Source organism: Amblyomma mixtum, chromosome 8 (genome assembly GCF_055824585.1).
Source record: "Amblyomma mixtum isolate Tamu chromosome 8, ASM5582458v1, whole genome shotgun sequence".
NCBI lineage: Eukaryota > Metazoa > Arthropoda > Arachnida > Ixodida > Ixodidae > Amblyomma > Amblyomma mixtum.
Genome location: NC_143019.1, coordinates 67034645 through 67048381, shown reverse-complemented (window position 1 = coordinate 67048381; position 13737 = coordinate 67034645). Strand labels below are relative to the sequence as shown.

The following is a 13737-nucleotide window of genomic DNA, read 5'->3' as shown; positions in this document are numbered from 1 at the left end:
CTGCTTCAACTCTGTGCCCAAAATTTAGAGGGCTTAATTTCCATTCTAGATCTTCTAGGGGCAATTGGAGTTTTATGGTATGTTTCCGGTGCACTTTTTGTACTGGCCACTGTGTGAATCTCTCAGCATAAATGGCAAGGTGTCTCCGGTCAGTACCGCAGGCTTAAAGCCCAGAGGTGAGCAACTGCTGTGCTCTCATTCCAAGACGGTCGCAGCTTAACGGCTATGTATGCTTATATCCCGTCGCCAGAGCTCGCACTAATTGCTGGGTAGCTTGTGCATTAAGAGGCGGCAAATCTGTTAGCGTATCAACCATCGGAGGTGATGATCTGCCCACTGGCAATGGCCTGCCCTTAGGTCAGTTTCGCGACATGTCCGATTGCAGACGAGTGCAAGAAATGAGACCAGAGAAGCAATTCCGGAGGCAACCACCGCTTCCATTTGTCACGGTGAATAAACGAAGCCCTGCCAGGTTTCTCATTGTTGATGCTGACGGGGATGACAGTTTCGAGGCATGCACACAAAAAAGAGAGGCGATAAGTTCGTTGATGTCTCAGGAGCGGACCGCGCTTCGCACTGCAGCCACTCGGAGGAAAGGCGAGCCGTTATTGCACGTCCCGGAGAAGTCGTCCAGGTCGGCTCGGTAGAGGGCCATGCAGGTGCTCGGACTGATGTGCCTGGTCTTCTTCACCTGCGGGACCACCGACGCGTCTCTTTAATTTGCCAAGCGGGACAACACGCGACCAACAACGCACCTTGTTCACTATCGTCGTTTCGTCGTCGAACATGTACATCCGGGACTGGTCGGACTGCGTCACGGCTTCAGCCCACTCGTAGTACTTGAAGCTCGACTTGGACTGACAGACCTGCGATTACGCGCCAATTATATGCTCTGTAGCGATTTCAACTTTTCCGATATTGATCTGATCGGCTTGTGTGCATCTTCCCGCCCGTCCAAAGAATTTATTGACCTCATTCTCATGTTAGTTTTACGTAAATGGTCAGTATGCCAAATCGTAATAGTAACACACTTGATCTGGTTTTCCCCACCGATGCAGAGTTGATAAAGTCGATGTCATATGTCCATAGTCTGAGAGGTCACAAAATGGTTTTATGAACCATATGCATCCCAATCCCCCTCCGATAACGATCTGTTAGACACCTGATTACAACAGGTCTCACTTTTCTGGTATCAGCGAAGAATTAGAAAAATTTTATCACACCTTTCGTGGATCCACCACTCACAAATCAATCAACGAAAAATGGCTGTGATATAAGCACAAACTCTATCGCTAAATCACAGGCGAGTCCCTCTCGTTCCTATTCTTGGAGATAAAGGCGAACCCGGGTACTTTACCGCTATGAGAGAACTATCCAGAAAGAAAAAACGCCTTTGCCCTGCTGGCAAGACATCGCATTCTGGTATTAAATGGGGAAAATATTTTACTTGCTTCAGGGAGTGCACAAACATTTTTAGATGCTCCAAGAAAAAGTTTCACCACCAGGGCTTACTGAGCATTATCCGTACCAACCCCGAAAAAAAAAGTTTGGAATGTACTTACTCCTACGCGTAGTAAACGTCACAGCAGTTCCTTATTTAATCCTGCCGGATAAAAGAAGGAACTGACGTAACACACGCTTGCGCAGCCTCTGACATACCCTTAAAATTTTCTTTCTGTGCTGATTACGCCACATGATAAATAAGTATTGTCCTGTCTGCGCTAAGTGCTAATCTGGGAAGCTAAGTTAACAGACTCGCCGGCAACAGGCGTTCGGCCAATCGACAAAAAGAAGTATGAAGAAATTTTTTGTTGCACTTGCCTCCAAAGCAGCATATTACGTTTACGGAATGCAAGACCCGCAGCTCTGCACGCACTCCACATCTCAGCTGTATGTTTGCTAGGCGACCATGCAAATCAGTGCTATTGACAGGTTTAATTTGGCATGCAAGCCGAGTCAGGCTCGACGTACACCACAGCAGAAGGTCAGATTAACTGCCCTATTTGTTAGACCTTGCTGGAAGTGACCAAACGATCTTCTCTGTGCAATAAAGGCGCGATTATGTCGCCTTCTGGAAGTAAATATATACAAGAACAGTCAAACCTGCAAGGCTACCAATGACATAGCTTTTTTTTTTCACTCACACTACCAGCGAGCATGAGTGTTGACGAAACAAACTTGCAGAAGACACCACACTAAACGACCGTCCAGCCCCTCTATTAGCAACAATTGGCAATGTCACTTCAAAAAGCAGCTTCCCTGGCACGACTGTTGTTTTGGGTTGTACTGCTGGGTGAACATGAGCTCCATTTTATATGCGACAATTTTATAAAGGCACAGAATTTGACGTTGATAATGATTTGATTACTAATGGTCCAAGGGCAGCTTGGCCAAACAGTGTCATAGAAAAAAAATGCGCAACTTTCCATTGTGGCCGTATACCTGCGCTCAACTCTATGCGTATTCTCTTGCTTTCAACGGCGCAAGCACGAAAGGAGACGCAGGGAGAAAGAGTGCAGTAAATCTGCCAGGCCGAAACTCCCGATATAAAAGCAACATTTCTCATCTACGCCACTGCTTAGCTCTAACCTCCCCACCCGTCTGCGCCCAATGCCCCTTGATGTTTCCTTTAAAGCATTACGGGCCGATATCATTTCGAGCTTTAGATAGATGCAGTCTCACCGTGAGCTCAGATGCTATTTTGGTATGGCACTGGCCATAGAGTTTCTTACTTTTACCTAGAGGGAAAGCTGACAACCCGTCTATGGGAGTTTGTGTGGAGGCCACTTCAGCCACCATGGGCGCTCAAAGCATCATGGGGCGGTGAGCTTCCGACTCCAGAACTACAACTTTTGGCCAGAAAATAATGCAAAAATAAAGCTGTTCGATAACTACGAATGTCCTAACATTCGATGTCCTGTCTGCAAACTGCAACAAACGAGCAGAAAAGCACGTAAATGCAAAGTTTGCCCAAAATAAGAGATGGCTAGCTCTCCTATTGGCCAACTATTGAACACTACAGAAATTAATATTAATTTCGTGCTTAACAGGCGCACTTTTAAAAGGAAATATGTTTTCAGAAAAAATGTTGCTGCGTAAACACTTTAAAAGTTTTTTAACGGCATTTAAGAAAACAGAAACCTTTTATTGACGTCGTGTGCTGTTGCGGTTTCGCTACTATGGCCTTTGCCCACTGCGTTTGCGCGAAAGTCGTCTGCGCACACACGAACAGCATTTTCAGAATGAAACATCTCAGCAGTGCCACTCCGTGTTCCCAGAAAAATACGACTGTCCCGCAACAAGTAGCTCACCGTCCCATAATGCTTTGACCGTCTATGGTGGCTGAAGTGCAGCGCCGCCAGCTTTCCCTCTAGGTAATAGTAAGAAACACTACGGCACTGGCCTCTGGCTTGATTCGGCATAGCAGGTCGACTGTTCTAGCTACGCTGATTTTAGAGCGTTCTAACAATTTTTTCTGTCATGCAGCTGCGTCTTTGTAACATAAAGACACTCGCGTTGTGAGGCAAGACACTGACATCGGAGTAGGTGCACCAGGAGAAGTCGATGCAGTCCTGCGAAGGCGCGTGGATGAGGCCCTTGGGCACGATGTACATCAGCACGCCCATGAGGATGGAGATGCACGCCTTGGCGCGGTCCGTCGCCGGGGCGAATTTCTCCACGTACTGCAGCACCGACCTCTGCGAAAAAGACCGTACGGCTCTCCAGAAACGAGCTGAACAAGTTCACCGGAACGCATCTTCAGATTATCCGGGAGGAACATGAGGACTTATCCGGACCGCTTTAGCGGGGCGGTACATACAAACGCTGCAACGATATGCTTCAGTGACAGGATGACCAGTCACGGTAAATGTTTACCATTACCATTAAGTATCACACCAATTGCCCTTTAAAAGAGATGGTACTACGGTAACATTGCTCGAAAAAGAACAAAGAGGTAGTGTGCCTGCAAAACCACACAATTCCGCCACGTACAGTCTTTGTCAAAAGTAACCAGGCAGCATGGTTTGCTCCTCATTCGTATAGTAGATTCCTTACGTCTTCCCTGAAGGTCAAAAAGTTCTTTGAAGGTGAGAACAGGGGTTCTTCTTACCGTACAGAAATTTAGAGCTTGAGGGCTGGCATAATAGCTTTAATATACAACTGAGAAGAAAAACGTGCAGCCTGTTACTTCTGACAAAGGCTGTACCATTTGTTGTTCCCAAGGCCTCGGTGAGAATTTGGACGAATACACAGTGCGGCATAAAAAGGAGCGCTAGCATTAGAAATCAGGGCAAAAGCTGTGAGCCGCTCAGTGTCTGGCTATAATGTTACCTAATTGAGTGTGAGCCACTACTTAGGCGCGGATGGAGTCCTAGCAATTCGTCCTACGAGTCACCCGTTATTCCGGCTTCTCCAAGCCTCGATGAGTGGCAGGATGAGGCAAAACGCAGGTTGCCAACCATTAGTAAAACGGGCGTCTGGGCAATTTGGTGACTTTCTCGGTACACAATAACGGCGCGAACACCACGAACGCATAACGAAAGAATGCCTACGGACACGGACTTAAGGTTTGTCGCCACGGAATGTGCTTGTGTTCACTTTGGTTTTATATCGAACAACTTTCTGATCGCGGACTTAGCCTGAGCGGAGAGCGCTCACCGTTGTCAGCGCTAACACATGCAGCCCACATCTTTCTCTCAGCACCCCATGTACCCATAAGCGCGATTCAGGCGTCCGCTGACCCAGGTAGCCAGTAATGCGCAGTTGCTTCCCTTACAATTGTCGGAGTCGAACGTTTTCGACGCCAATGAACACAATGAACGCCGACGGCCTATGGCTTCAGCGCCGCGTTTCTGGCAAAACGTTGTCAATACCTGCAGCCCACATCTCTCTCTCATCACCCCATGTACCATAAGCGCGATGCAGGCGTCCGCTGACCCAGGGAGCCGGTTATGCCCACTTCCTTCATTAAAATGGCACAGCGTTGTCAACGCGAACGCATGCAGCACACATCTGTCACTACCGCCACGTAGCTTAAAGCACGATTGAGGTGTCCAGCGTTCCAAGAGGAGAGTTATGCGCTCCCCCTCTGCTTTCCAAGCTCCCGCTCCATTGGTTTCGCAGCTTCTTAAAGCGCTACTAAGGTGTCCACTGCTGGTTACGAGGGGCAACGGTGACGGCGACGCCGCGAAACGCAGAAACGGGCGCCAAAAAGCTGCGCTCTAAAAAACACCTGCCACCGGAGGGATCCGAACCAGAAAATAGACGTGCTAGCCATAATAGAAAACCCGAGTGCGGAACAATGGGAGAGGATGCTATCCAGCGACATCCTGAAAGTCCAACAAGGACTAGTAAAGCGTGCACGCAGGGCAGCTACCCTCAGCGGAGCCCTGGACCAGGGGAACCGACCCTGAAGATAAGATGAAAGACTCCATCTGAAGCAGAAAAAAAAATATTGTAAAATAGAGCAAATAAACGTTTTCCACCACCACCCACGATCTATGAATTTCACGTACGGTGCTTTTTTCCCTTGCCTTCTCTGCTCAAGTGATCTTGGGACATTTGGTTAGTTATCTGAGGACCAAGGCAGTGATGTCGTGTTATTCCTTGCAAGTCATTTTCTGCGTGCAGAGGCGAAGAAGAGCGCTTGTTCACATGCAGTAACTGACGCGCACTGCGTACCGGGAACAGGTTGTTCTTGAGCTGGAGGACCTTGGGGTTCCGGGATGCGTTGAAGGCAGTGGGGAAGAGCGCGATGCACTTGTCGGGGAACTGCTTGACGTGCGTCTCCAAGATTATGTAGTCCACTTTCCTGCGTCAAGCAAGGGGGCAGCTCTCAGTGGGAAACACAGCAGAGCCGCAGGATTGCACTGCAGTCGCGAAGGTGGCCGGGCCAACACAGGCTTACTTTTGGCCGCCTGACAAGGCTGGCACACTAAAAGAAGCCGATGTCCAACCATGAAATCTTTCGATCAAGCGTTTCGCGCCAGCCACAATTCTCATAACGCCATGCCTTATAACTCCTAATTAGATATGTAAAACTTTAATAAATTTTGAAGGCTCGAAAAAAAGCGTTTATCCTTTCTTTTCTCAGAAAAATACGAAATTTTGGGAATAAATGAGAACGCATTTCATTAAGCACACTTACTTTGTAAGTCAGAAATAAGTAAAAAGCGATAAGTTTGCACCAAAAAAAATTCAGGGGGCACTTTGTTGACCTCAAGTGCGGTGAGGCGAAAGCCTTAAGCGCGGTTTTGCTGCTTGTGTCAGCTCCCAGTGCATTGTGCGTAAAGTGCGACATCCATGACGTCAAACCAAGCGTAACTGAACCTTTTCGCTTGTATATCCAGGCTTAACCACAGCTAAGCCACTGCCAATTTTTCGCTCTCCCGCAAGCCTGTCGCGCCGTTTCCTATGCCCATAATCTTTCACATGACGCAGGCAATGGGGGAATTCGGAGTACAGCCGCCATGCGACTGACGTCAACGGTTGGTTGCTACGAAGGACATTTCCATCGTGTGGACGGCTCCATATGGTTAGTAAAGTTGTCGTTGCGACTGAGAGAAGGATGAAAAGGAAATTGCACGGGCCTGCCAACTGGCTCAAGCCGAGCCACCACCGGTGCCGCGTGCAGATAGAGGAGAGTTAAAAGATCAGAGGAAAGAGAAAAAGAAAAGAAAATACGCGCGTCGCAGCAACAACCGCGTCCGCCGAAGCGGACGCTGGCTGAAAAAGCCGCGCTCGCTCCACCTCCTCCCATTTAAGTATGGTTAGTAAACTATACTATGGTTAGTAAACTCCCAAACAGCTCATTTATAGTGCGCAGTGAGGCAATCCTGTGCAGAAAACTATGGTGCATGAAATTTTGTATTTTCTTCTTTTGGTCAATAAAAACAAACGCCAAAAAAACGTTTGTTCCGCCAATTTTTCATTTTTCTTTTCTGTCAAAAACAACTCTACTTCTAGCACTTTTTTTTTTTTGGTGTGCGAACCACCAGCTAATGACCTACAACTTGAAACAGTCTGCGTGACCTTCAATTTGTCGTCAGAAATCAGCGAAGATGAACAGTTGGCCAGGAAGCCTCAATAAAAACCGCTGCACGCACGAGGCAATCAGTTTGAGCGCCGGCTGCAACTGCTGCAGCTGGCCCGAGGAGAATCCGAGCATCAACTCCAGACTGTCGGATGAGGCTTCTCGGAATCTCTGTTTGGGAAAAGAAGGCAGCGAGAACAGAAAGCATGATTACTGAGTTCAATAGCCACAACAGCAAAACTGTCGTTCACTAAGAACTGACTGAAATTCTGAAGACATAAAACTGCGCAGGAAACAGGACACAGAAAAGATGCAGACAGGACGAGCGTAGACCAAGCTATCCGAGCTACTGATCTTGTACGGATCTTCAGGTGCCAGGCTCTTTAGGTGTAGTTGCAAGCACCTTCTGACAATTGGTGCTTGCAACGACACCTAAAGAGCCTGGCACCTGAAGATCCGTACAAGATCAGTAGCTCTGATAGCTTGGTCTACGCTCGCCCTGTCTGCATCTTTTCTGTGTCCTGTCTCCTGCGTAGTTTTATGTCTTCAGAACGCTTTACCAACTAGCCTCTCATCACACACTTCTAGAACGGATTGAAATACCTTCAATTAAATTACTGGCAATGAACACCTACTATTGAAAGTATTGTTGAAATAATAAGTCGAACTATTATAAATTTTGTTTTTAAGAATGTATAATAACATTTTTTTTCTTTTTTCGTGCCAGAGCGATCCCCGTTGACGGGCTGCAGGATAATCTCGGTCACGTCGAGCACTTCAGCGGGCGCTGAAATCCCGCTACATGCGGACAGCATTCATCGACTTGTAAAGTCTCCATAACCATTACCGTAAGGCTCCAGTGCGGTGACGCACAGTTCCCCTCTGTAACCCTTGTTTTCAGTCTATTGATTATTAGTGAAGAAACGCTTGCTTATATTGCTTCATCCCTTTTACAATGCTTGGTGACAAGTTACTCCAAACTCGCGGAAATTAAAAGGGAACAACTCCAACTCATTATTCCTAGATAAAAATTTATTCTCTGGCTCTTTTTTCTGTTTATCCGGTTTTAACACATTCATCGGCAATAAAATTTTGATCGAAAAAAACCTTCCCTCCAGTCAATTCAAACTCGTGACGTCCTCCGTTTCGATGTGAGTTGTAGTGTATAGCCTCCGGGATCAGCACTAAATATCGCTGTCCGCACGAATTTTACTTGCGAAATCGTCCGGTCGTGGCGACACCTGTATTTTGTTTTTTGGTCTTGTCTAGCTTGTGAAATTTCGTTTTCAGTGGGAGTGGAGCCTTTGTGAAAAGAACGCGGTACTCCATCGATAGAGATAAACTTGTCTTTGTTCAGTAAAACACGTTGCTGGGTTAGCTGGTGCGTTGCATTAACAAATTAAACCAGCCAGAAAGACGCACACAGGAAAACTGAGAAGAAGAAGAAGATAAGAAAGAGGCTGGACTACCAAATGTTTATTCGAAAGTTTTGGGCTCAGATATGTACAGGGCACTCAGCCACGTGACCTTCTCGCAATCGTTATCACATCAACCTTCCGTCGGGGAAGCAAAATTTACAGTGACATCAACGCCTTCTATCTTACAATAGATCTCACAATTGCCGTACTTCTAGTACAAAAACATCTTTGCAAAAGCAGCGTCAGATAATCACTGCAAAAAACAAATTCATACACAATAAACCAAGAAGCAAGGAGCAAAATTTGGAACGCTTTCAGCGCATAAGTACCAAATAATAAAAACACAACATGCAGAAAGAAGTTTTTCACTCTTAGACGACACACATTCACTATCAAGGCCTTGTGATCATGAAAAAGATTCTATGAAGGCGATTTCCTTACTTCGAAGGCCAACAGAACGATCACTACAGCATGCGTCTCCTTCCTTAGCAATCAGAAAGGCCTCTAGAACCTCTCGCGCTGCCTTATCACGACTCCTGCCAAGAATCTTGATACCGTCAAGCACAAGCTCACATTTACGCTTCTTGCAGTGAAGGGGCAAATTGGACACTGTTCCCTTTTCTAGCGATTTAGAGTGCTCCCATGCTCTGTCGTTAACACAACGACCCATTTGGCCTATGTAAACCCCGCCGCAAGTCACTTCATATACTCCACCAACTGCACAGTCCACGAATGGATTGTCATCCGTCTTTTCGCACTGGGGCTTCTTCCTTCGCCCGATACGTGCGCACAAGCCGCTCAGCTTTCTGGGGTTGAGAACACGACAGGCACGTCATACCTGACAGCAACCTTTCTTTAGGCTGTGGGCCACACGGTGCGCATAAGGGACCACCCTTGTCGTGGCTTGGCTCTGGTGCTTTTCTTCCCTTTCATTTTTTGTAACAGGGCCCTGTTGATACACCTCAACCGCGCCGTGAGGAAATGGAGGTAGGTTGGAGTGAAAGAGCAAAAAGAGAGAGATGCCGAAGTGGAAACTCCGGAATAATTTCGGCCGCCTGGGGATCTGGCACTCACTGACATCGCACAGCACACGGGCGCCCTTTTCGTTTCGCCTCCATCTAAATGCGGCCACAGCGATCGGGTTCGAACCCAGGTACTCCGGCTCAGCCACTGTGGACCTCCGTACTAGAGTGTACTTCAAGCTTGCCCCAAATACGCGCGCGAACGGGAGCCCCAACGCTGGCGACTCTCGACGCGCTAGGCAGCTAGCGCCATCTTGGGAAAGAAACGCGAACTTGTCGCGTCACGGTTTGCTGCGCGGATTTTAAAGCTGTGCATGTGGAGGTTGTTTTCTCCGGAATAGACGGAGCCATGCTCGTGTTTTGCCGTATCCAAAAGCTTCTTCATTTACGTGCCGGCCCACAAGAATTTAATGGGAATAGGAGTCGCAGTAATGAATGAATACGCGGAAAGGTAAGGCGCCGTAATTGTCCCACTTCTCCGTGCTTGCCAGCTGAACCGCGCCTAGAGGGAAGAACAAGGGAGAGAGAGAAGAGACGGAATGACCACCTCATCACTGTGCACTGACATCGCACAGAATCTTTTGCATTTTGCTGGCGTCGAAACGCAGCCTCCTCAGCCGAAAGACGAGGTGGTTGTGGGGAAAGGATATGCAGATGCATTGCCCAAATTTTCAATAGGCACCTTTAGCATACCGTGTACCGTGTTTACGTTACCGGTTCCGGAGTACCGGAATCCCGCGTGCAGCCAAAGCGCATGCGCAAATCGCCTTGACGACGCCAGATGGCGCCGCGTACCCGGCAGATACACGCGCGCCTGCAGAATCGGGACCAATCAGCGCGTGTTCACCGGCGGTAGGCGGGCTCTCTGTATTCCGGAAACGGTAACAGTAACACGGTATGCTAAACGTGCCTAATTACTTTGCTTTATTTCATCTTAATGACTGAGTTGCTCACCGAGAAGAACTTTACGTAGAAGTCGGCGTTGTCGGGCGTGAGCACGTGCTCCACCAGGGCGAGTCCCGCGAGTCCCCTGGCGTGCAGCCAGGCCGCCATGTCCTGCACCGCCTCGCTGCCCGATGAGAAGCGGGGCTCGTTCCGCGCCACGAAGGCGGCCGCCAGCGACACCAGGTACCGGGGCCCCGCGGAGTTGTTGGCCCACTTGGACTCGCTCCGCAGGAACGACGTGAAACTCAGCGCTGCGCCGCAGACAGGGTTCATAACCATTGCTCACTCCGCAAATGCACGTGCGCAAGGCTTGTAATGAGTGCGTGCGTGCGTGCGTGCGTGCGCGTCAGAAGCCAATTGTCTGGCGAGAGGAATGCTGCCAAGAAGCACATTAATAGCAATGTATACGTGCTTCTATGTGTTACAGGTAAGCTTATCTAGCTGTGGCCATTTGTTATACTTCGAATTATCGACATATACATACCGAACTATTTCGCGATCCTTTTGGTGTTACTTCCGCTGCATTGCGCATTCACTAAGCTCCCGAGCTGTTGACTTTTTGGCCGGCATGAGTGATATTGTTTACTCCTTTGTCAGCAGCCTGTCTTCTTCCGCTTAAAGCATTCCAGCAGTTGTACATGACGGTCCATTGTTAAAGGGAACATGCGATCGTGTGGCTTCCGCGCTTCGCGAAGCGCTGCCGCCCAGAACGTACGAGAATTAACGGTACAAGATGCATGCACAGTAAGCATGGCGACTGGTCTTTCCGCGCATGCGCCTGATGCCGCCCATTCTCGCCGCATCTAGGCAACGGGGCTTCGCGAAGCGCGGAGGCCACGTGCTCGCACGTTCCCTTTAACAATGGACCCTACTGTACATACATGACGGATGCACTGCCACTCCTCGCGCAAAGCGACGCGCTGTTTCTGCAGCTATTAGGATCAACAAACGGATCAAAAAGTAATCGTGTTTGTTCTAAAGCACGTGGTAGCTGATTTATTTATTTATTTATTTATTTATTTATTTATTTATTTATTCATTCATTCATTCATTCATTCATTCATTTATTTATCAATGCAGGTTCTTACAGCTTCCTACAGCGCATTATTTAGGGGAAATGCATGAACCATGATGGAATACAGACATTGGGTGTACCATACAAACTACATACATTATGCAAATGAGGCGTAAACACTGCAGAACTTCAATGCTAACACTATGGTGGACACAAAGTAGACACATCATAAAACTTGGAAAGAATGCAACAATTCAGTTATGTCAAGATGTAAACATGTGGTCATGTAATAATGTGAAAAAGGACGGAGAAGGCGCAGTGACGATTGGATCCCGCAAACAGCTCGAGTCGTGTATCGTGCGGGGGGGGGGGGGGGGGGGGAAGAAAATTTGCAGACATTTAGTCGGCACCGACTCTTATTTTCATACGTTTGTCCACGCGGGCTGACACGTGAGTGGGCTCCCTTAGGTAAGTTTCACTATTAATTCTAGTTTTATTTTTTTGTAATTTTAAAAAACGATGCTAGTAGTTTACGCCTATCAGAGAGCAGAGGTCACCCCAGTCGTTTCACTATATTAGGTGAGCTGTTCGTGAAGTCACAGTCACCCGTCGCAAATCGAGCTGCACAATCGTTTGGGCTCCCGCTCACATGGGCCTTGAGGGAAATGAGGCAGCTGACGCCGCCGCCCGCGCGCTCTCTCACCGGACATTCCCCTCCGACCCTGACGATCAGGAACTCGAATTTATTCCAGCTTACACCTTCAAAGACATCGTTTTACTCTATCAATCTGGCCATGGTCTTTATCCCCGCCCGTGTAAAGGTCTGTCAAAGGCGGAGGAGCGGCTTCTGCTCCGCCTGTATACTAATACTTTGCTGTGCCCGGCAGCTCTAAAACACTTCGACCCTTCTTTCTAGGGCAGCTGTCCGCACTGTGCGGAGAAGTCTTCGGACATCTACCACATGGTGTGGGCCTGCCCCTCCAACCCTGCTATCCTTCCTCACCCCAACCCAACCCGGGAGGACTGGGAGGCGACCCTGCTCGGCTGCTCTGACCTGCAGGCCCAACGGGCCTTGGTCGCGCGAGCCTGGGCGGCGGCCGATGCCACTGGGGTCTCGAACTAGGGACCTCCACCTAGTATTTGTAAGGGCTGGCCCCCTCTGGGTAAGCTCATGCATAACCTCCTGTATTATACCTGTACATAAATGTTTTCCACCACCACCATCTATATTCGCATCTATATTCTTTTTTGTTGCCAAGTTGTTGTTTTGTTGCCCATACCACGCACGCATACTCTGGCACGTCTGCTGCTTTCGATTAGCACTGCCTCGTAATTACCATGTCACCCGGCGAACACTCACAGGCCATGGGCGCGACGAAGCTCTTCTGGGCGAAGTCGAACTCGGCGTGCGTGTAGACGATGTGCGTGCAGTACTCGTGCGGATAGCGCAGCTCCTCCACGGCCAGTGACGACACCGTGCACAACAGGGGCTGCGACACTGCAGTCGGAACAGAATGGCTCTGCTTTGCCCACGCAAACGGCGCGCACAAAAAACGCAGCCAGGACAGACAAGGCGAACCCGGCTGTTTTCCACCAAGAACAGTAAGGTGCTTGTTCGTTAAAGAAGGCTCAAGAAGCTGGCCAATAAGGATTTATTACAGCGTTCCTACGACTGCCACTGAGAAGAGGTTCTTTACACGGTAGAAAACGGGGGGATCAAACGATGGTAGCGCCACCAACCGACACTCTCAGAAACTAACTGCAACTATTTTAATCCCCGATCTCTGAGGCTATGCTACACCGGCTACCACTTGTAGGTGGTGGTCACGGAGTTCCTAAATCACTCCACATCGTCATCGATGCCATGAGTTTTGAATCGAGTGGCGCGAAAAAAAGTTTCCTGCCTAAAGTCGACATTTCACGGCAATAAATGCGTTGTTTTTTTTTGCTGCCGAACGAATGTCAGTACAGCCTAATGACTGAATTTTGTTACAAACAGATACTGTATGGGGCCTGTCTGGCATTCGGTTTTAGGTGCGCCGAGAGCAATATGGAGACGAGGTCAAGGGTTGTTTCAAGCTATGTAAAATGGCCAAACATGGTTGCCACTGTATGCACATATGCAAATGATAAAAGAGACAGGAAAGAGTTTAAAGCATGGCACCCAGGAAATCAAAGATGCGGCTCTATAACATTTTATCCACAAGAGAGTGCTGTTATGCGTGAGTGATGGATGACTGCCTCGCAGATGCGTTGCGCTGCATTCCCTCCCGTACAAGACATCTTGTTCGGGAGGGTACTGAA

General features: G+C 48.5%; 1 protein-coding gene across 1 annotated transcript in view; it reads right to left on the bottom strand.

Annotated features, from left to right (window-relative positions):
- Window positions 1–469: 469 nt before the first annotated feature.
- LOC149332825 (uncharacterized) overlaps window positions 470–13737 on the bottom strand; it is a 31634-nt gene continuing 18366 nt past the window's right edge. The window contains exons 9-15 of the mRNA XM_089557563.1: window positions 12794–12931; window positions 10428–10669; window positions 7107–7204; window positions 5683–5812; window positions 3537–3698; window positions 756–866; window positions 470–691 (exon numbers count right to left, since the gene is read on the bottom strand). Coding sequence (XP_089413689.1) covers window positions 554–691; window positions 756–866; window positions 3537–3698; window positions 5683–5812; window positions 7107–7204; window positions 10428–10669; window positions 12794–12931 — 1019 coding nt within the window. The 3' untranslated portion in view covers window positions 470–553. The remainder of the gene's footprint in view (window positions 692–755; window positions 867–3536; window positions 3699–5682; window positions 5813–7106; window positions 7205–10427; window positions 10670–12793; window positions 12932–13737) is intronic.